The 22150-nt window shown below is 37.3% G+C and overlaps 1 protein-coding gene across 7 annotated transcripts in view; it reads left to right on the plus strand.

Annotated features, from left to right (window-relative positions):
* Positions 1–22150, plus strand: part of NFATC2 (nuclear factor of activated T cells 2) — a 215626-nt gene that overhangs the window by 85629 nt on the left and 107847 nt on the right. For all 7 annotated transcript variants that reach the window (XM_007475733.3, XM_056812937.1, XM_007475728.3 and 4 more), the window contains exons 4-6: positions 43–245; positions 1296–1468; positions 15818–15958. In XM_007475733.3, coding sequence (XP_007475795.1) covers positions 43–245; positions 1296–1468; positions 15818–15958 — 517 coding nt within the window. The remainder of the gene's footprint in view (positions 1–42; positions 246–1295; positions 1469–15817; positions 15959–22150) is intronic.

The following is a 22150-nucleotide window of genomic DNA, read 5'->3' on the forward strand; positions in this document are numbered from 1 at the left end:
TGTCTCTATGGCACTATAATATTGTTTTTAATTTTTTAATAGCTTCATGGTTACATGGAAAACAAACCCTTGGGCCTTCAGATCTTCATTGGGACAGCAGATGAAAGGATACTTAAGCCACATGCTTTCTATCAAGTCCACCGGATCACAGGGAAAACAGTCACCACAACCAGCTATGAAAAAATCGTGGGCAACACCAAAGTATTGGAAATCCCACTGGAACCAAAAAACAACATGAAAGCAACGTAAGGTCTCAGGAACAATGAATCATATTAATGGTGTGAGAGGGATTTGATTCTTTCTCTACTAGATTGGAAGCTCCTTGGAGGCATGATCTGCATTTGATTTCAGAAATTTGAAGGGTGGCCATGTGGACTAGGGATTAGATTTGGGAGGTCAATGGAAAGACTAATAACTCTAGACTCAGAAGACTTCTGTTCAAATTCCATCTCTAGCACTTAATGTCTAGACTTTGGACATATTACTGAGTTTTACTTTCTTCATCTGTAAAATAAGGGGAGTGGAACTAGATAACCTGTGAGTAGCCTTACAGCTTGAGAGCCATGATTCTAAAATTATTCTTCTTAGACCTAGAGAATATGATGAAGAGCAATAAATAGAAAATGTAGAGAGGCAGATTTGGGGGCTCAGTAAAGTGGGAAAGAACTTTCTAAAAACCAGAGCTTTTCCTAAGGTAGATTGGGTCCAAACCCATTAAGTGCTTAAGCAGCTAAGTTGCTTGTCACTAGAGGCCTTCGGATGGAGTCTGTAGGACCACTTTTTAGGATGTGCAAGAGAGAATGGACTTAAATTTCAGAATGGATTAGGCAATCTTTGAAGACCCTTATGATTTTCTTAAACTATTATTCCAAAATCTTTGTATCTTTGCCAGTAGCTTGCATAACATTCTGCATATATAGGTGATTATCACAGTTGCATTAAGTCAAAACAGATTGGCTAAAGGGTGCAAACTTTATATAAAGTGAAGAATTTACTATATATCAATTTTATTAGTCCTATCAGGAAATTTCAGACTTTAAGGTTTGGGTAATAAACTTGGGGGGGGGGGAGTTTCTTATAGGAGTACTTTCCCTATCATTATTTTATTTAATTGCTTTGTGATTTTTATGCTGGTATAAATTCAGGGCTGAAACTCATGGCTGCCTAGGAATTTCTCTCTATGGTGTGCTTGCAGAACCATTCCAATTAAACCATAAGAACTGTTTTAGCTATGACTGATAAGATAGGCAATGGTTGCAAATGGTGTTCCAAACCCCATTGTTTGTATTTATTAGCATCGACTGTGCTGGGATCCTGAAGCTTAGGAATGCAGATATTGAGTTGCGGAAAGGAGAGACAGACATCGGGAGAAAGAACACACGGGTGCGCCTAGTTTTCCGTGTGCATATCCCAGAATCCAGTGGGAGAATTGTCTCTCTACAAGCTGCGTCCAATCCCATTGAATGCTGTAAGTAGGATTCTTCCATCTTGTTTGTTACATTACTAAACACTTGATACACATTGACCTTTATGTTGTGACCTAAATTGAATGCTGTCATTTTTGTATCATTCTCTAATTCTTCTGGGAATCTTTTAAAGTCAAAGTATATCTACCCTGGTCCACTAAATTAAGAGCTATGTCTTATCTTATCTGGCTGATTAAGACTGAGTCTACACACACATACTGTACAAAACAAAACAAAACAAAACAAACAAACAAAAAAACCAGGTAAAATTTGTTCAAGTACCAATTGTTTTGAAAATAGTTCAAGTGATTTGATAAAATGTAGCCAAGACATTCTCAGAATGAGCAGTGGTTTGAATTTATTGTGTAGTGGAAAGAATACTGGGCTGAAATTCAGGAACCCCAAGTTTTAGTTCCAATTTCGACTCATACTAGCTATGTAAACTTAGGCAAGCAATTTTTTTTTCTGGGCCTTAGATTTCCCATCTGTAAAATGAGATATATGAAAGAGATAGCCTTTAATGATCTGTCCAGTTATAACAGTCTGTGAATTAATGGTTTGTGTGTGTAGACCCAGTTCTAACATAAAGGCTGTTTTGCTAGCCATTAGTCATAGGACAAGAGGAATAAACATAATAGGAAAAGAGAAAGAGAGATGCCATTTATCAGAAAAACAAATCAAACACTTAAGAAGGATTGGAATTAGGTACTAGCATGAACCACTGTGTTTTGTGAGGTCATAGGACCACTTTCAAAGGTACTCTTTAGGAAGAGGAAAGATGGAGTCCAGTTTATATTCCTTTGGTGTATGTATGTGCTGGATGAAGAGTATAGAAAGCAAGTGGAATGGATGGTGATTTCATATTCTCTTCCATCTTTGCACTTTTTGCAATCTATTAAAATGGTAATTATATTGAACCTAATGGGTTCTTTGGAAAACTTTTGAAGAATCTTTTTTGTGATATTTTGTTCTTTATGAGTTTATTACAGTAGGGTAGCTAGAGGTCCTAGAGACTGAAGGGCACAGAAGGAGGAAAAGCAAGTACTGATAATTATAGTGGTTCTAGAATCTACCCTTCCACCTACATAAATACACTTCATCCTACTCATACCATACTTGTCTGCCTACCTGCAAGGTGGCTGGGCACTTGCTTTAATCACCCACATTAATTTTCATAGTAGCTAAACGCCTACTCTTTAGTTTGAAAGGAAAATCATCTTGATATATTTAAACCACTTTGGGGATTTTTAACATTTTCAAATTTTTACCTTATGGCAAATTTTCACCCTTATGGCAAATCAGTTTGGAGCCAGTGATGTAGCTAGGTTTTAAAAAGGGGTTAGGGAAGGGGAACCATCTGGAAAAGGGACCTAGTGGGTGAAGATGGGGAATATTCTGCATTTATAGATTCTACTTCACTCTCCTGGACTGAAAATGTTAGAAAAATAAAGTGATTTCAGTCATATCTCTGGTATATCACAGTACTTTGTTTTGCACCTCTATAATGTACTTATATAATTTTATTAGTGTTCTGTTTTTATCTATTAGATGATTAGCTCCATGAGAACAGGGACTATGTCTTATTTAATTAAATGTTCTGTCTTTACTCATACTTAGCTTAGGACTATACATTGTAGACCCTTTTGTCAGATGAATCTAGGAAATCAAAATGAAGGCACATGGGATTTGTTTGCTACAGCCTTGGAATTATTGAACATGAGAGGTAGAAGACCCTAGGGATTGTGCAGTTAAACCTTCTGTTTTACAAATAAGGAAATGAACTAAGAGAAAGAAATCCAAAGAATCATAGAATTTAGTGTTATAAGGTCCAGTGAAATCATTTGGCAAAGTGAAGGCCTAATAAAGTACTGTCTATGATAGATCCTTAGTGTTTATCAAATGAATCTATGCAATCAATTTGAAGGTATATGGGACTTGTTTGTTATAGCCTTAGAATTATCATCAAACAAACAATAGTTTCATAAAGCCCTTAGAAGTCATGTAGTTAAACATCTTACATTTATAGACAAGAAAACACTATGCTATAGGTAGGGGTGAAGAAGATGCAAATCATTTTTATAATGTAATATAAACTAAGTTAGCAGCACCTAATTCAAACTCAAATCTTTTGGTTCCATATCCAGTGCACCTTCAATTATATAGTTCTTCCTCTCATGACTTACCCAATGTAATTAGTCAGCAGGTTTTCTGTGATCTTACTTTCCCACTATGGTATCTTGCTAATTAGCTGATTATTTGCTTGCTTAGGCTAGGATGATCAGGGAGCCACCAGATAAGCAAAAAGAATGCCAGTCTAATTCATTCCCATTTACTTCTTCTGGAGGAGATAAATGGATCAAGGAAAGCAGTTAAGTGGATGGGCACTCATTTGCCAGTATAATTAATGAATTTTCTTTTGATGCTGAAATTTTGTTCCCACCTAAGCATGCAAGTGTAAATTTATAACCATGACAATTAGTCAGGCTTTGGAAAACGACCAGAAATATATTTTAGATGTTTTAGAGTGGATGTGTGTTTCACACAAAATGTTGCCACTTCTGACTTTTCACACATGGGCAAACTAGCTTCCTTCTCACTACTGCCTCATCTGGACAGTGGTGACAGCAGCCACAGCAACCTAGCAGCCCCAGTTGCTCAAGAGGATGGGGGAAAAAACCCATTCCTGCCAGAGTTCCTGGAAATGCCATTCTTTCTAACTGTGACTCACAATAGGTCTAACCACACTGAGGGTAGGGCAGGAGGTGTGATTCTCATCTTGTAAAACTGTTTTCATTTATTTCTTTTTAGAAGGTACTAAAGCACTCATTGGGCTAACCCCAAACTTGGAATAAATTCATACTTTGATAGATTTTTTTGGGGTCCCTTTGGACAACTTATTTGCTATGATCTCTTCTTAAAGTTCATTCATCAATTAGATTAGAATTTCCTCATTTATCTCTCCTAGCATTCATTCATTCATTCATTCATTCATTCATTCATTCATTCATTCATTTTCTCATTTCCCTCACCTCCCTCCCTTCTTGAACCTGGGATGCTGGCTGTCATATAAGAAAAACTGTGACTAACAATCATGGAAATAATATCTAAAGATTGGTGTGATGCATTAGTTGCCTCAAAGTTAGGAAGCCAGAATTTCTTTTTTGAGAGAATCATAGAACCATACAACCTTGTAGATCTAAAAATCCTCAGAAATTGTGTAGTCAAACCTGTAACTGAACAAGACTTTGTCAGCACACCTAAGGTGTCATCTAGTTTTTGTTTGAAGATTTTCAGTGAGGAGAAATGTCCTTGTCCTGCACCCACCCACCAATCCATTCCCACCAGATTGCCCATTCCACTTTTGGCTAGTTCTAACTATTTAGAAGTCCTTCAAGTCAGAATTGACTTCTTTTCAACATCTAGTCAGTATTTCTAGGCCTGCCTTATTGTCCAAACAGAACAAATGTAATTACAGGACAGTCTTCTAGTATAGTTCTCAAGACAATTCTCAAATCTTCTCTAAGGCTTGGATTCTCTAGGTTAAACTTTCTCAATTCTCAAAGACCCTCATTATCCTAGTTGCCTTCCTCTAGACCTTTCTGGCTTGTGTCCTTCCTAAATTTTGGCACCTAGAACTTTACATAATACCCCAGATGTAGGTTGTTCAAAGCAGAATACAATGCTATTTTTACCTTCCTTGGACTGTACTCTATGCCTCAGTTCATGTAATTAAGATTACATTGGCTTCCTTGGTAGCCATTTTGCACTACTGACAGGTTGCTTTTTTTTCAGCTGCCTCTAGCAAGAGACAGAAATGACTCATGTATTTAATTTTTGCTGCTTAATACACCTCTGGCAGACTCCTGGTTATTATTATCATCATTTTTGAAAAACCTTCTCTCTTGGTATCAGTTCTGAGACAGAGGAGCGGCAAGGGCTAGGCAACTGGGGTTAAGTGACTTGCCATGGGTCATGACATCTAGAAAGTGTCTGAGGTAATTTTATCATCATCATTGCTTCATTTGTCTTTTGCCAACACAAAAGAGATTCTGATCATTTGTTTTTTAGGAGAAGCAATGATCTGGAAGTTCCCAATGTCATTTTTCTTACCTGCAAAATGAGGAGACAAGAATATGAAGTTTTCCAAAGTCCCTTCTAGCTCTATATTCTGGGTCTCTAAAGATGGAAAAAAACATACATTTACTAACCTTTTACAATTTAAAAAGTGCTTCTGTGAAGTAAACATCAGTGTTGGCTATTTTAAAGAGAAAGAAATAGAGACTCAAGAAAGAGAAGTAACTTGTCTGTTGTAGTAAGTAAGCTAGAAAGGAGTAAATCTGTGTAGGTAAACCCACATCATTTGAGTCCAGATAATATATTCTTCCCAATATGCCATCCTATCTTTTTAGGTCAGTGGCTTGGGGGCAGAATGTCTGATGGAGCTTTTATTGAATTCATTTTCCTTTTATACTTAAAGAAAACCCAATAGAAGAAAGGGAACGAATGGTGGTGTTTTTGATGGAAAGTATTTGAGTTTATATATGTTGAAAACTTTGTAAGAAACAAAATCATAGACATTATATTGTCAGGAAGAGATCAACTTCTGGGTCGTCACTGTTTCAAGGTCAAAGCTCTGAGAACCACTGGATAAGTTGAGTGCCACATCAGTAAAAGTCTTTGGGTGAAACTCCAAACTTGGAGTTTTTTCCATGGCTAATATCAACATCCACATTCCAAAGAAGCTTTCTAGAAAGGATCAAAAATATGTTGCCATTCCATAAACATCTGTTACTAATTTGCTTGTTCTCTATTTTCTTTTGGTGGATGGGAGGTAGTGGAGATGAGATGGGGCAGTCATGGGATTGGGAAAGAATAGGAAAATTATCTTTTCTTAAATCCCACATTTAGTTTTTTCACATAGAAATAAAGAAGTCAGAGAAGGTAATAATTCACAGCTTCAGGGGGAAAAAAACAACCCAGAAATGTCTTATAATTAGTGAGATCATAAATAATCCATAATTATCAGAAGAGGTAGCTGCAGACCCAAATGACTAATAATCATAGTGTATTAGAGTTGGAAGGAAACTTTCAGCTTATCTAGTACAACCCTATTTATCTTCTAAATGGATGAATTTAGTCCCAAAGAAGTGAAGTGACTTGCTCAGGATCAGATGAGTAGTAATTTGATTCCAGGCCTTCTGAGGTCAATTCTTGTGCTCTTTCCATTGTACCATGATTCTGAATAGAGTTCTGAAAGGAAAGCTTCTTCAGGCTTTACATTTTCTGCTAAACTTATTTATCTTCCATAATGGATAGGGAGCTTTGCTCTAAACCAAATGAAATAGTTTCTTTGTAACCTGTAGAAAGATCATCTTCCTCCTCCCCACCCCCACTGCCCAATTCTTCTCTGCCAGTACTGTTTCATAATTTTGAAGTGAATGAAAGACCATGTGTCCCTTTAATCAGTTGCATCCAGTTTTCATTACTTCCTCCATCTTAAGGTGGATTTCCTTGTAAAAATAGATGTTGTGAATATGATGTACAGTAATAATGATGCTTGAAAAAGAGTCTATTTAAAATGTATCATCTTTCAACAGTTAATTTTTTTCCTAATCTGGGCTTTGAATCTATGAGGTTTGACTTTTGTCTGTTAAGCATGAAAGAAGTTAGAAGCAACCAGGTATGTTAGGAGTATCAAAGGCTCATATGCATGTTTGTGTGTATGTGTGGGTGTGAAGAAAACAAATCTAGATATTTTGTATTATTAGAGCTAATCATCCTCTTGCATTTCTTTTCCTCAAACGGTAATTCTTGAGTTCAGGATTCTATTGAGATGCAATGGAGCAGGCTGGAAAGAACTCTGGGCTTGGATTTGGTGGACTCCTGGGGGCAAATTTCAGCTCAGCCAGACACTTCATAGTTAAACATTTCTTTTCTCTGAGGCTCAGTTTCCTCAACTTTAAAGCAGGGATGAAAATAACACAAATAATATTGAATCCATAGGTTTGTTGAGAACGAAAGGCTTTATAAATCTGAAATCACTCTATTCTATGATATATTATTATTTTCTACTTCTTGTTCATTATCCCCTTTCAATGCCATGACCACCCCAGAAAAGAAAACATTAGCCCAGCCTTGGGCAGACAGGCAACAGGCTTAAGAGTTTAGCAAATATGAATTGTGCTTCAGGTGAGCGGGTGGAGATCAATAAACTCATCCCACAATAGGGAGGGGATATTTACTTGGCTGTACATGCATTGTAAGCTAGGTGAGTGATTGCAAGAAAGTTGTTTTGTTTTAGGGAAGGAGAACATGCAGAAGCTTTGTTTTTCCTCTTTCTGCTGATCACTATGGTTACTCAGAGCCCGGATTGTGTTGGCTGGTTGGTTCATTAATTAAATAAGGTAGTGGAACTTCAAGAAATTCATGAGCCTGAGGTAACATTAGAAGGGTAGGGCTTTTGAAACCTCCCAGACAATAAAATTAGTAGTGATTTTAACAACAGCAATATAACATATTTATATAGGAGTTGACTGTTTACAAAGTGCTTTCTGTAACAAGTCCCAACTCAAATCTCATTTTTGACAGGAAGTATTTACTGATCCCTCTTAATTTTATTGCCTTCCCTCTGTTAATTATTTTCTATTTACCCTGTATATAGTTTATCTTGTATATGTTTGTTTACATGTTGCCTTCCTAATTAGACTGTAAGCTCCTTAGGGTAAGGACTATCTTTTGCCTAATGGTTTCTAAGGGTTTTCTAAGGGTTAGCCAGTTAGTAAAGTAAGAGAGCTGCCATTCATTTGAGGTCTTTAAGTCCAAACTCAGCTCTTTTACCCACACCATACTGTCTCTCAGTGGTTCTGACTATGGCTGGTTGCACAGCTGGTTAGAGAGCCATGCTAATGGTATTGGGATCTTGTGGACAGTCTTAATGGAGGCCCATTTATTTCTCTAACCACATATTTTGTAAACCTAGAGTTTACAAAATACAAGGGCATATGTCTAAAATTGTCCTTAGGTACTAGAGGTGAAAAATAAGAGAATAAGATATACTTTTTGCTCTTAGGGACTATACCATCTAAGACAATTAATGGACTCAGAACTATTAGAAAAAAAAGCAAAAGCTAAATTGTGTGGTTTTATTGCCAATAAAATGAGGAGGGAAGGCTTTTCAGAGAAAAGTAGAAATCATAGAAGGATGATGTAATTGAAAAATTTCTGAAGAAAATGAGACGAACTAAGGAACTAATGGCTAGGATTTGCATGAATAGAAGGGAGCAAGGAAGGCATTTCAAATAGAAGGAACAGTATAAACAAAAGCATGAGAACCAACAAAATAGGGATCATGATAATAATTATGATGATAATAACAAAACAGCTAGCAATTTATATAGCATTTTAAGGTTTGAAAAGCACTTTACAAATATTATCTCATTTTTTTTCTGACCACAACTCTATAAAGTAGTTGTTATTGTTATCCCTCATTTTACAGATAAAACTGAGGCAGTGTTTGAAGGAGGATTTGAATTTTGATCTTCCTGATTCCAGGCTCATCATTCTGTCCATTGCCTCCCCTTTTGAAACAGGTGATGCTTGTTGGGAAGCCAGAAGGGAGATGGGGCAGTTTTGAGGAAAAGTTGGAGTCAGATTGCCTGAGTTTTAATCTTGACTTTGTTATTTGCTACCTGTGGGTCCTTGTGCAAGTCAGTTACACTCTTAGAACTGAGTTTTCTCATCTGTAAAATGAGAGGAATAGATTTAGAGGACGGAATAGATTTAGAGGATATCTAAGAGGCCAACCAGCTTTGAATCTAGCAATGCTAGGAAAACATGTTGATCATGGTCAGTCTCATCTCCACTTGTAGAGCACTTGGTTACTTTTCAAATGTTCCTTTTCCCCTTATTTCTGTGGCCTACCTTTCTATTCCATCTGTGGAGCAGGAAGATGGTAGTCTTCCAGGTAATGGTTTCAAGAAATTTGTAGATATTGCCTTAAAACAATGTAGCCTTCTTCTAAGTCTGGGGACCATCTGGGAGGAGATCCAATGTCCAAGGGATTTTCTTAGGGATATATGTCTGAGCTCTTAACATTTCTGCTTTTGAGACTAGAATTCACTTTGCTAAATAAGTCATTCAAATATTATGGGGGTGGTAAGGGAGGCAGATTTTGGCTCTAATGTTTAGAGTGGCTCTGATACTTTAAACTATTTATTAAAAACATTGTGTCCTGCCTGAATTATAGAGAAAGTAAAAACAACAGAAATATAGAAAAACCTTGGGTTATTCCTAGGTTTCATCTCTAGTGGATCTTCAGCCCTCATTTAATCCAAAAGGAAGATATGTTTAGTGCTTTTGATTAATCCAGCATTTCCTATGTGGGGATGCCCTAAAGAGTTCTTTGTAGTTTACTTAGAGGTCTTTGAAGCCCCAAGAGGCTCCTAAAAGATGTAGAAAGGAAGCAGGGAGATAGCAAGGATAATTCTGAGGGGATATAGGAGGTCTGAGAAGAGCAGCTAGGTGGTACAGTGTTTAGAGAACTGGGCCTGAAGTCAGGAAGACTCACCTTTGTGAGTTCAAATATAGCTTTAGACTGGCTGTGTGACTCTGGACAAGCTTAACCCTGTTTGCTTCAAGTTCCTTATCTGTAAAATGAGCTGGAGAGGGAAATGGCAAACCACTGTAGTATCTGTGCCAAGAAAACTCAGAGTTTCAGACATGACTGAAGCAACTGAACAACAAAATAGAACTTCTGAACATTATTGACACACTGGGGATAGGAGATGATGTGACAGTAACATTGTGTTTGGAAGGGAAGGAGAAACTCAGTCAGGTATTATGTGGAAAAGAAGTTTATTAAGATCTTCCAAGTGCTAAAGAATCTTCTGTCAGAATGTTTGGGAACCTGGGAATTAAGATAATTCTGTCTCACCTTCTCTTCTCTTTGGGCTCTGGCTTGCCTGGGGAGGAAATAAGGAATGCTTAGAGAATTTGTCTGAGAGGCCTCAACAGTGGAACTTTCTTATTCCTAATTCTGGTTGTGAAGTGAATCATCTCTTCCCTAATGTGGGTCAAGTTGGTCAAAACTTGGACAAGTTTCCAGCCAATGAGAAGGAGTTATGATGTACAGTGAGTGTGGGATTGGTACAATGATGGGGGCCATAAAGAGAGAACTAGCTCTTCCAAGAAGAATCTGCTACCTGTCAAGAGATGAGGAACTTGCAGGGGGTAGAAGTGAACAGAAGTGGGTCGAATGACAGGGAGGATTTTAATTTTCATTTACGTAATAGTTATGTTTTCATTCAGATTTGGACTCTTGTTTGTCTCTTCTGTTTAGATATGGAAAGTTATCACCTTTGCTTTGAAGGATTTATTGAGACCAATACCCCCTTTACCCCCCTTTCCCTCTGAGGTTATTGGATATATTGTATTTCTTGGCCAAGAGGCCCATGACATGGTGAATTACAGACAGCAAAATAATAATGCTCCCATTAATAGGCTGACATAGAGCAATACGCATTAGCATGAGTATTTCTTTAGCATTTGTGTTACTGCCTTATGTCGGTGACTGTTGCTATTGAAAGTAAACACCCCAACTGGTTAAATCAACAATGTCTTATTTATTCAAAGCTCATAAAACACCAGTAGCTGTAAGTCTTTTTGAAGACTTTATGAAGTGCCAGGCCCTGGGGGAGGAGAGAAACTGTGAAAGTCTTGAAGGTAGTAACTTTGAGTGTCTTTACTGTTAGGGGAAAGGAGAAAAATTAATTAGTCTTCCCAGAAGAAAGAGATGACCCTAGTTGGATAAGTGGACCACTAATTCTGTGTGCTTGGTTGCTTTTGACCTTTAGATGTTTATCCAACTCATGAACACTGGTTTGGACAAGAAGCTCAATGACAACTTGTATAGACTAAGATTAAAAAATAATTGAGAAGGCTTGAATTTGCTGACATCTGTCAGCAGATCAGAGGAAGTGAGCTTGGCAGTGAAGAACAGTACCATAAAGTGTCTCCAGTGGTGTGTGTAGTACCAATTAGTGCTAATAGGTGCTATATGGTTGCATCAGAGAAAGAATTGGGCCCTAGTGATTGTAATATTGGATGATGCTTTGCTTTGCCCAGCTTCTCATCCCTTGTGACCCTAATTGGATATGAGTTTCATTTGTTCTTCAGCCCTAAGCAATTGCTATGCTCTTTGAGAAGGAACTGAAGTTCAACTCATTCTTCTTAACTTTATAGTACTGAACTAGGAGCTCCGAAATCTGGTTCAACTTTCTGGTGTTTTCATTAACCATCTGGGCAGTCTTTGATAGGATAATTCCCATCTCTGGGGCTCACTTTCCAGCATATTGCCCCCTCTATTATCCCTACTCTCTTACTAGTCTTCAATCTCTCCCTGTCTACTGTCTGTTTCTATTGCCTACAAACATATCTATTCCCCCACCCCATCTTTAAAACCACTCACTTGATCCATCTACCTCTACTATGTCACCTTATATCTCATCTCTTTTTGTGGCTAAAACTCCTTGAGAAATTTTTGTAAAAGAGGCCATAACTCCTCTCCTTTTACTCTATTTTTATCTCTCTGAAAATATATGGCTTCCACTCTCAACCTTTTACTGAAACTGCTCTCTCCAAAGTTATCAGTGATCTCTTAATTGTCAAATCTAATGAACTTTTAAAAATGCTTGTCCTTCTTGACCTTTGTGTGATCACCTTCTTCTTTTGATACTCTCTTCTCTCTAGTTTTTAGGACACAGCTCTTTCCTTGTTTTGATCCTACCTGTTTGACCAATCTGCTTAGTTTCCTTTGCTGGAACTTCATCCAGGTTGACCCACTAATTGTGAGACTCCCTCAAAGCTTTGTGTTGAGCCTTCTATTTTCTCTCTGTGCTATTTCATTTGTTATCATTAGCTCACAAGTGTTCAACTATCATTTTCATGCATATAATTCCTAGATCTATTTGTGTAGCTCTAACCTCTCTCCTAATTTAAAGTCTCAAATCTCCAACTGCTTATTGAACATCTCAAACCAGATGTCACATAAACATCTTAAACTAAACATTAATCTTTTATCCCAATCTGTCCTGTCTCCCTACATTACCTATTACTGTTGGAGGAAACACAATCATCAAAGCTTACTATCTAGATATCATCCTTAGCTCTTCACTCTCTCATATCCAATCAGTTTTCAAATCTGCTCATTTCTACTTTTTAAACACCTCTTGAATATATTCCCTTTACTCTTCTGACACTGTCATCACCCTGGTCATTTCATAATTTCATTCCTGCACTATTTCTATAGTCTTCTTGTTGGTTGCTATGCCCCAAGTCTTTCTTGACTCCAGACCATCTTTTACTCAGCTATCAAACTGATTTTCCTGAAGTAGAAGTGTAACCATACCACTCTCCTTCCCAAATTCAATCAATTCTAGTGGCAATTTTCTGTTTTTAAAAAATTAATTAATTAATTTAGAATATTTTTCCATGGTTACATCCCTTCCTTCTTCTACCCCCTCCCTGAGTTGATGAACAATTCCACTGGATTATACATGTATCATTGTTTAAAACCTATTTCCATATTATTAATATTTGCAATGGAGTGATCATTTAAAGTCAACATCCCCAATCATATCCCCATCGAAACATGTGATCAATCATATATTTTTTTCCTGTGTTTCTACTCCCACGGTTATTTCTCTGGATGTGGATAGCACTCTTTCTCACAAGTTCCTCTGGATTGTCCTGGTCTTTGTATTGCTGCTAGTAGAAAAGTATTACATTTGATTGTACCAGTGTATCAGTCTCTGTCCAATGTTCTCCTGGTTCTGCTTTCACTCTGAATCCATTCCTGGAGGTCGTTCCAGTTCACATAGAAATCCTTCAGTTCATCATTCCTTTCAGCACAGTATTAGTATTCCCATCACTATCAGATACCACAGTTTGTTCAGCCATTCCCCAATCGAGGGACAACCCCTCATTTTCCAATTTTTTTGTCTAGTGATAATTTTCTTTTGATATTCTATTGCCTCTAGGATCAAAAATAGGATCCTCCAGTTGGCTTTTAATCTCTTTATAACTTGGCTCTTTTCTTCCTTTTCATTAATTTTATATTTACACTCGATTCCCCAGATTATCTTCAATCCAATGATAGTAACCTCTTTGCTGTTCTGTTCCATCTCCTGACACTGAGCATATCCTCTGGCAGTTCCCCATGCCAGAAACTATCTCTCATCTCATATCCACCTTTTAGTTTACCTAGCTTCCTTTACATCTTCCTGAAAGAAGCCTTCCTAAATCTTCCTTTATCTTAATGGCTTCTCTCTGAGATTATGCCCAATTTACCCTGTATATATCCTATATGTACATAGATATTTGCCTTTTGACTCTCTCATGAGCCTGTGAGCTTACTGAAAGCAGGAAAATTTTTTTCTAGCCTTTCCGTGTATCCCCAGAACTTGGCACAAGTCCTGGCACATAATAGACACTATTTTTATTTCTCGGGCTGCTTATCTATAAAATGCAAAGGTTGGACTAGATGGCCTTGAAAGTCCATCCCAGTTCTAAAGTATATGAGCCCATGTCAGTGTTACTAAAAATTAATTTTTGGATTTTTAAACCATTAAACCCTGAAAGAAGATTAAGGGGTAAGGTAGTATCAAGAAACAAAGGTATGCTGTTTGGGGATGCATTCATGGTAACTCATATTTGTAGGCCTTAACAGAACAGTTTCCCACCCAGTACGAATAGACCAAGTAGATTATTGTCTAGGATTTAGTTCCTGGCTTTCTGTGTGTCCTTGGATAAGTTACTTTATAGCAATGACTCAGTTTTTCCACCTGTAAAATGAGAATAATGGTATTTAGAATCTCCCTACCACAAATGGGCATTGATCTATGATATTATTGGATAAAAGTTTCTTTGTCACTGAGAGTGCCATCTTTTCATTAGGATACAATGTAACCGCATGCCAATCTTTGGAACTAGACCCTAATTTTCAGTGAATGCTGTTGATGTTTTCACTGCTAATAAATCTGAGTTTGTGGTCAATTCAATTATGAACTCATCAGAAAACTTGAATATTTAAAGAGAGGATTAATCATCCAGCCCATGTGGAAGAAATTAGCAGCTTCTGTGAAGAGACATTTAAATATATACTTTTAATTGGCAGTCACTTTGACCAGCTGTTGCAGTGTAGTCTCTGGGAACAATAAGAGCAGAATTTGGGAAGCGAAAAGCCGACAAACGAATAGTCCATGATTGATTTATTGCTGAAAAATGCTAAGTTGCATTTTTAAGACTAAGCTTTTGGCCCATTCCATGCCTACACAAGAGACTTTCATAATCCTGCCAACTGCTCACTTTCTAGAGAAGAGATTGTTTAAAATTGGCCCCAGCAACTATGAAGCAGAAAAGCAGCCTGATGTTGCAAAAAGAGGCATGGCCTGGGATATGGAAGAGCTGGGTTCTAGTCCTTGGACCTGTTACTAGCTATATAATCTTCAGTAAATCACCTCACCTCTCTAGAACTCAATTTCTCCTCTGTCAAATAAGGAACATTGGATTAGATGGTCCCTAAGGTCTCCTTTAGCTTCAGGATTCTGCTTTCTAACATTTTGTGTTTTTAGATCCCTTCAGCCTGTAATGTTCTATGTTTTAAAGCCACTTTTGACTTTGTAGAATGGCAACATTCTATATTTCATATTCTTTCCAGCTCTCACATTCTGTGTGCTATGGATCCTTTGGCAGCATTAGAGGAGAGGACAGGTGGATTGGCATATGAAGGTCAGCTCCAAAACTCAGTGAAGCTTCTGTGCTGGTTGAAAAGTGGAGCCATCTTGATGTGTACCTTCAAGATGCTGACTTAAAAGGAACTGGCTCTCCGCCCAGCTGCTTGGACCTTTGGGAGGAAATCAGAAGAGTTTAATTTTTGCTCACTGGGGAGAAAAAAATCTCCTAACTCCAACTCTTTTCTTGCCCACATTCCAGAAGGAATCCTAGGGAAATAATTGACTTCTGTAACCTCAGTTTCTTTACATGTAAAACAAAGGTGTTGTGCTAGAATTAGTGATCTCTAAGATCCTTTCCAACACTAAATCTTGTTGTTGCTTTTTTTAACATTCTTTTCTGTGACCCTTGCTTTCTCCAAAAAGAGATGACCAAAATTGTAAAATAAGAATATTGTCCTAGGAGAATGTAAGTGCCTCCAGAGCAGAATTTTCATTTTTGTTTTTGTAATCTCAGTACCTAGCATCAATACATAATAACTACTTGTTGAATTGAATTCCTACTAAGACTACAGAGCAGTCTGTCTTTATTGATCATGCAATTTCTTTGATTTTTTTCCTTAGCCCAAAGATCTGCACATGAACTGCCCATGGTTGAAAGGCAAGATATTGATAGCTGCCTGGTTTATGGAGGACAACAGATGATTCTCACTGGCCAGAATTTTACAGCAGAATCCAAAGTTGTATTTACTGAAAAGACAACAGGTAAGCAGTATCTAAAATTATCTTTCTAGACATTGAAAAAGGCTCTTTTTGAGAACATGTTTCTATAAAATGGGAAGAAAATCATAATCAGCAGAAAGAGAGTACTGGGGGTATAGTAGAAAAAATTCATGAGCTGTTCCTGAGGTCCTTCCATGGGTATCATTTTTATTCTCCTAAAACCAAGGAAGAGAGCCTAGATAGATTTTAAGATCATTTTAAACATTGGTATTCTCCAATTCTATGAGATCTGAAGTCATGACAAAACTTTAAGTTTGTTTGTTTTTTTAGTGGAAATTTATAGATGTCGGAAGTGGTTTCTTCATTAAGTGACCCAATTTAAAAAACAAAAACCTTCATCTTCCATCTTAGAAGCAATACTGTGTATTTGTTTCAAGGCAGAGGATTGTTAAGGGCTAAGAAATGGGGACTAAGTGACTAGCCCAGGGTCACACAGCTAGGAAGTGCCTGAGATCAGATTTGAACCTAGGACTGCTTATCTCCAGGCCTGGCTCTCAATCCACTGAACCACCTAATGATCCTTAGGTGACCTGATTCTTTGCTTATGGTTTCCAACTATTGGAAATGTGGTTGTGGTTGTGTTTCTCCCTCCAGGTAAAAAGGATAATTTCTTTGGGTTGAAAGATATAAGACTTTTTATATACTACATATCCAATTAAATATTTTCCATTTTTATTTTGACCTTAGGAAGATTGACAACACAAACACGAGTTAGTTTTAGAGTTTGTTTGTTTTTTCCTGAGATGCTCCATTTCAAACAGGATGGAAGTGCAGTGACCATTCATGGACCCAATATGCCAATTGATCAGCATGAAAGTTTTAATCTGTTCTATTTTTCTGACATAGGCTAATTTTGCCTTTCCTCAGGCAGCCTGGTGGTTCTCCACAGCCAAAAACTGACCACATTGGTGCTGGAATTAGTGAGAACCCAAGATGAGCTTTCATCCAAATCCTAGTGTAAAACTCTTGAACTCAGCCTTCCCAGGAGCAGCAGAGCATGCACCACCATGCTTGGCTTGGTTTAAGGTTTATATGGTGCTTTTTATACATACATACATACATACATACATATATATATATTGCCTCATTTAATTCTCACAAAACCTTATGAGGAGGTAAGGCAGATTTTATTTATGCCCATTTTATACATGGGAAACTAAGAGAAGTATGGTAATTTATCCACTTTCACACAACACTGACTTGAACCAGAATTTTTTATCCAGGCCACCATATTATCATATGCAAATAGAAAGACCAATGGAAGCATTCAGCTGTTCCCTGTCCATGCCTTCTCATTCCATTTGACCTTTGTCCATGCTCTTTTAAAACCCAGCACAGAGAATCTGTCAAATATGCTAGAGTTCTTCCCCTAGGTCTAGCTATAGCCCTTAGGTATTTCTTGAATAATGGTGAAAAAATTTAGGTTGACCCTCTGCTGCTTGATCTGGTAACTTGACCAGTCCACATGTTTTTTCAATCATCTCTTTGATACAGCTTTGTGCATGAAAACCATTGGGTCCAATATTTGATAGCCTACTTACACTGACAAAATGTTTCTCCAATATACTTTTGCTCACCTGGAACTCTGACTTTTTAGAGGTCTTATTAGCTTTTCAGGTTTGTAATCATATAGAATAACCAAGAAAATATTGGTGTTAAAACGATGGGACTGGGGGCAAGTAGAAGGCTCAGTGGATTGGGAGCCAGGCCCAGAGACGGGAGGTCCTGGATTCAAATCTGGCACTAGATACTTCCTATTTGTGCGACCCTGGGTAAATCACTTAACCCCCATTGCCTACCCCTTATTGCTCTTCTGCCTTAGAACCAATATACAGTATTGATTCTAAGATGGAAGGTAAGGTTTTTTTTTTTTTTAAAGAAAGAAAAGATGGGGACTTTCTGTTAGGTAGCACTCTGTGATAATTGGAAATGATGTACAATTTCCTTTTTTTTTAAACCATTACTTTCTGTCTTAGTAGCAGTTCTAAGACAGGATAGAGCAGCAAGGGCTAAGTAATCAGACTTTCCCAGGTTTATACAGATAGGAAGTGTTTGAGGCCAAATTTTAACCCAGGTTCTCCCAGCTCCAAGTCTGGTATTCTGTCTACTGTGCTACCTAGTTGTCCCCCTCCACCTCCCCCCGCCACCAGTGCATAGCTTCATAAACAAAATCTAAATTATTTTCTTCCTTTTATTCGTTTCTGAGCCCAAGCTTAGGCATTGATGGATTAACTCAAAGGTTTGTCCTTTGGACTGAATGCTATAATGATGTGGGCAATATGCGTTCTTCAGTCCACTTGACTTTTCTTGTGTGCTTCCTTAGTCCATTTTATTTTGAAAGGCCATGAATCTCATTGAGGAGCCCTTGTAGTATTTGAAGAATTATTGTAATCACAGAGAATTTCATCATTTATAACCAGAGGTATCAAACTCTTGGCACATGGTTTGATACCATTGCTTTATATTCTGAAGAATTAGAATGGAAGAATAATACCCTATAAAAATCACTTTGGCATTTGGACTCTTCATAGGAAAACCTTCATTATGGTATCAAACTCCTTTGGTAAGAATGTCTCTCATTCTATGCCTTGCCATATTTTAATTAGAGGTTTATTGAACATAGTTATCTCTGTTTTTGTCCTATTTGAGGAATCTTGTATGATCCTAAATATATTGACACAAAACACCTTGCTTGAGGAGAAGCTTTAAGCTTTTATTCTATGAATTCAAATCCCTTTTTATAACTGACAATAGTAGCTCAAAAGTGTCTTGTATGCTTTCATCTCTCAGTTGTATGACTATAAAGATGTGGCATAATAGGTAGAACCTTAGACCTAGAGTCAAGAAGACCTGATTTTAAATCTGACCTCACACACTGTGTAAACCTAAGCATTTCACTTAGATCTTTGCTTGCCTCAGTTTCTTCATTGTTAAAATGGGTATCATAATGGCACCTGTCTTGAGGGTTATTTTTAGTATCAAATGAGATGATATTTGTAAGCCATTATGCAAAATTAAAATCTCACTATACAAAAACACTGTATCAGCGGTTCTCAACCTCTCAATTTGTAGCAATGAGAATACACAATGCATATCAGGTATTTACATTCTAAATCATAACTGTAGCAAAATTACAGTTTTGAAGTAGCCACCAAAATAATTTTTTGGTTTGGGGTCACCGCAACATGAGGAACTGTATTGCAGGGTCACGGCATTAGAAAGGTTGAGAATCACTGCACTATATCATTAGTATTATTATTATGTGGTGTGTTGAAAGAAACTGTCTATGAAAGACTGCTTATTTCCTTCTTATATTTTCATTAAGGTTGCACTTCATATGAGCATAGGTCATTTTCATGAATATTTTATACAGTTGATAAAGTAGGACTATAAACTAAAAGTTGCTGATTTTTTTGTCACATTGAATGATACCATCAATGTTCTTTTCCATTCTTTCCAAGTATTCTTCTCTTTAGAAAGTCATTGGAAGGATATAAAAGAATTAATATAGGGCCACTGACCTAGAGGAGCTCATAGTTGAGTATGGGATTTAAGACTGGCACATAAAAAACAATTGCAGAAAAACTAAGTCATATACTGTGTAGTGCTGAATATAAGGGGAATAGACATTCAGAGAAGGGAAAGATGTGTGCTAGGGGTAGTCAGAAAAGATTTAATGTAGAAAGTAGGGACTGAATTGTGATTGGGATCCTAGGTATGCCTTCACACAACTAAAATCACAAAGATGACAATTTTGTTTAAATAGGAGAGATGATGAGGAAATCATTTTAATGGGAACAGAAGGTATATGTTTAGCTTAACAAACACTCATTTCCATAGTGACTGACATATGCAGGGTTATAGGGCTATTTAGATGGGAGAAGGGGAAGGAAAAAGGAGGGAATAAGAGTTTACATGACACCTGCTGTGTGCCAGACAGTATACTAAGTGCTTTACAAATATTATCTCATTTGATTTTCTTTAACAGCCCTGCAATGTAGGTGATACTTCTATTCCCATTTTACAGTTGAGGAAAATAGGACAAATGGAGGGAGGATAAGTGACTTTTCCAGGGTCATATAGGTAATAAATATCTGAAGCTGAGTTTAAACTCAGGTCTTCCTGACTTTAGACCCAGTGCACTATCTACTGTCCCAGCTAGTGGCTTCATAAAAGATAGAAAGCAACTGAGAAATTGCTCTCTAGGTATTTGTAATCTAATGAGGATGAGAGTAGAAATAGGGGCCAAAATATACTCAAACTGGGATGTAATTAAGTCAGAAGAGAGAGTTAAATAAAGTTATATGAAAGACTTGAGGAGAAAGTTCACTTTCATCTGGGGGTATGGCTTTGGAAAGATTTTATTGTAGAAATGACATCTGAGCTGGGCTTTGAAGTTAGACAATTATTTTGAAGATGTGGAAGGAGGAAACTTTAGGATTTTAATCAGTAGGGAAGCTGGTAAAAATTCATGGTAGTGGAAGAGAATAACACGAGATCAGGGAAGCAGTAGTAGCTAGCCAGCTAGGCTAATTGAAATACAGTGTATAAAGAGAAGAAGATGAAAGCAATCTGGAAAAACTGGGCAGGGCCAGATTCTGAAATCCCTTAAATTACAAGCTGAGGAATTTGTATTTTATCCTGCAGGCAGTGGAGAGCCACCAAATTTCAGGGGCTGGGCAGCGAAAGATCAAATATGCAGTAGAAAGATTATTTTAGCAGCTGTGTGAAGGATATATTAGGGATAGAGACTAGATCTGGGAGATGATTTAGAAGGCTACTATAATCATCCAGAGGTAGTAAAAGACTTTTTTTTTTTTTGCACTAGGAGTGAATGAGCGAGGATAGCTGGAAGGAGTATCATTAATATTAGCAACTTATTAAATGTGGGATGTGAGAAAGAGGGAAGATTTAAATATAAACTCAATGTTTTGAGCCTCAATGCTTGGGAAATAGGTGGTACCATGAACCAAAGTGTGGAAATTGAGAGGAGGGGCAGATTTGGGGTAGGAGAGATGAATGAGCTCAGTTTGGGGCATATTGATTTTGGGGTGTTGGAGGAATATCCAGGTGGAGCCATTCTTTAAACATATAGGGGTGTGGGGACTGCAGGAATGGAAAATATGTTGGAATAAGTAAAGTGGGACCAGAATAGGGAAGGTCCTGCCAGCCAGGCTTTTAGGAGGCTGGACTTTCCTTACTGAGTGTGGTAAATTCTTAGGTAGGCAAAGCTATGATGAATGGCAGATGATAGATTTCTAGTACTGTTAGACTGGTTTTCTTTGCTTTTTAGTGGCTTTTTATTAAATAACTTCATTTTTAATTATCTTCTTGACAAAGGAAAACAAGCAAACAAACCTATTATAGTTACTGATTTTCCTGGTATCTCCTTAGAAATTTCCCCCCATATCAAACTTCACATTTATGAATGTAGCTCTTTCTATTACTTCACATTTATGAATGTAGCTCTTTCTATTCTTTAGGCACAGAATTTTTGGATGAAGAAGGTTGTTTTTTAAATTGCCACACTAATGGGCTTGGCCTCCCTGAAGGAACCTTTCTGAAGGAAAATAGATTTTTTTTTATAGAAATGGACTATCCACGTGGCATGATTGCTTGGCTGTAATCCTGTCTGGTTAAGGATGCCTTTTCTTGGACTCTAGAGATTTTGATTGAATACCCTAATACCCTAATTATATTGAATACCCAATATCCGATGAATAATGATTTTGGAAATAATAGCACTAAATATTTCAATTGGTAATAGGAGGCTTTGTTAAATGAGAGTTTTCTGCTACAGGACTCATTTCTGCTACAGGAGCCAAGATCACTTTCTAGTATATTCATACCCACAATTGCAAAAATTTTTACTACATAATCATCTAAAATTTGTCTTTCAAATGTCTTTAGAATCCTTTTAGTTGATTAACATTAGAACTTGCTTAATTTTTAGCTGTATGAATTCAATATCAGCAGGGCATTTTGGCTAGAGAATTGGCCAAGGAGCCAGGAGAGCCTGAGTTCAAGTCCTTTTTCTAATACATACAAGCTGTATGACCCTTGGCAAGACACAACTTCTTGATCCTTTGCAAAATTCTCTAAAGCTGTAAGTTACAGAGAAGGTATCAACCTGAATTGATGGAAGGAATTTTCTCCCTAAGGAATACCCTATAC

The sequence above is a fragment of the Monodelphis domestica genome, chromosome 1 (assembly GCF_027887165.1).
Source record: "Monodelphis domestica isolate mMonDom1 chromosome 1, mMonDom1.pri, whole genome shotgun sequence".
Classification (NCBI taxonomy): domain Eukaryota; kingdom Metazoa; phylum Chordata; class Mammalia; order Didelphimorphia; family Didelphidae; genus Monodelphis; species Monodelphis domestica.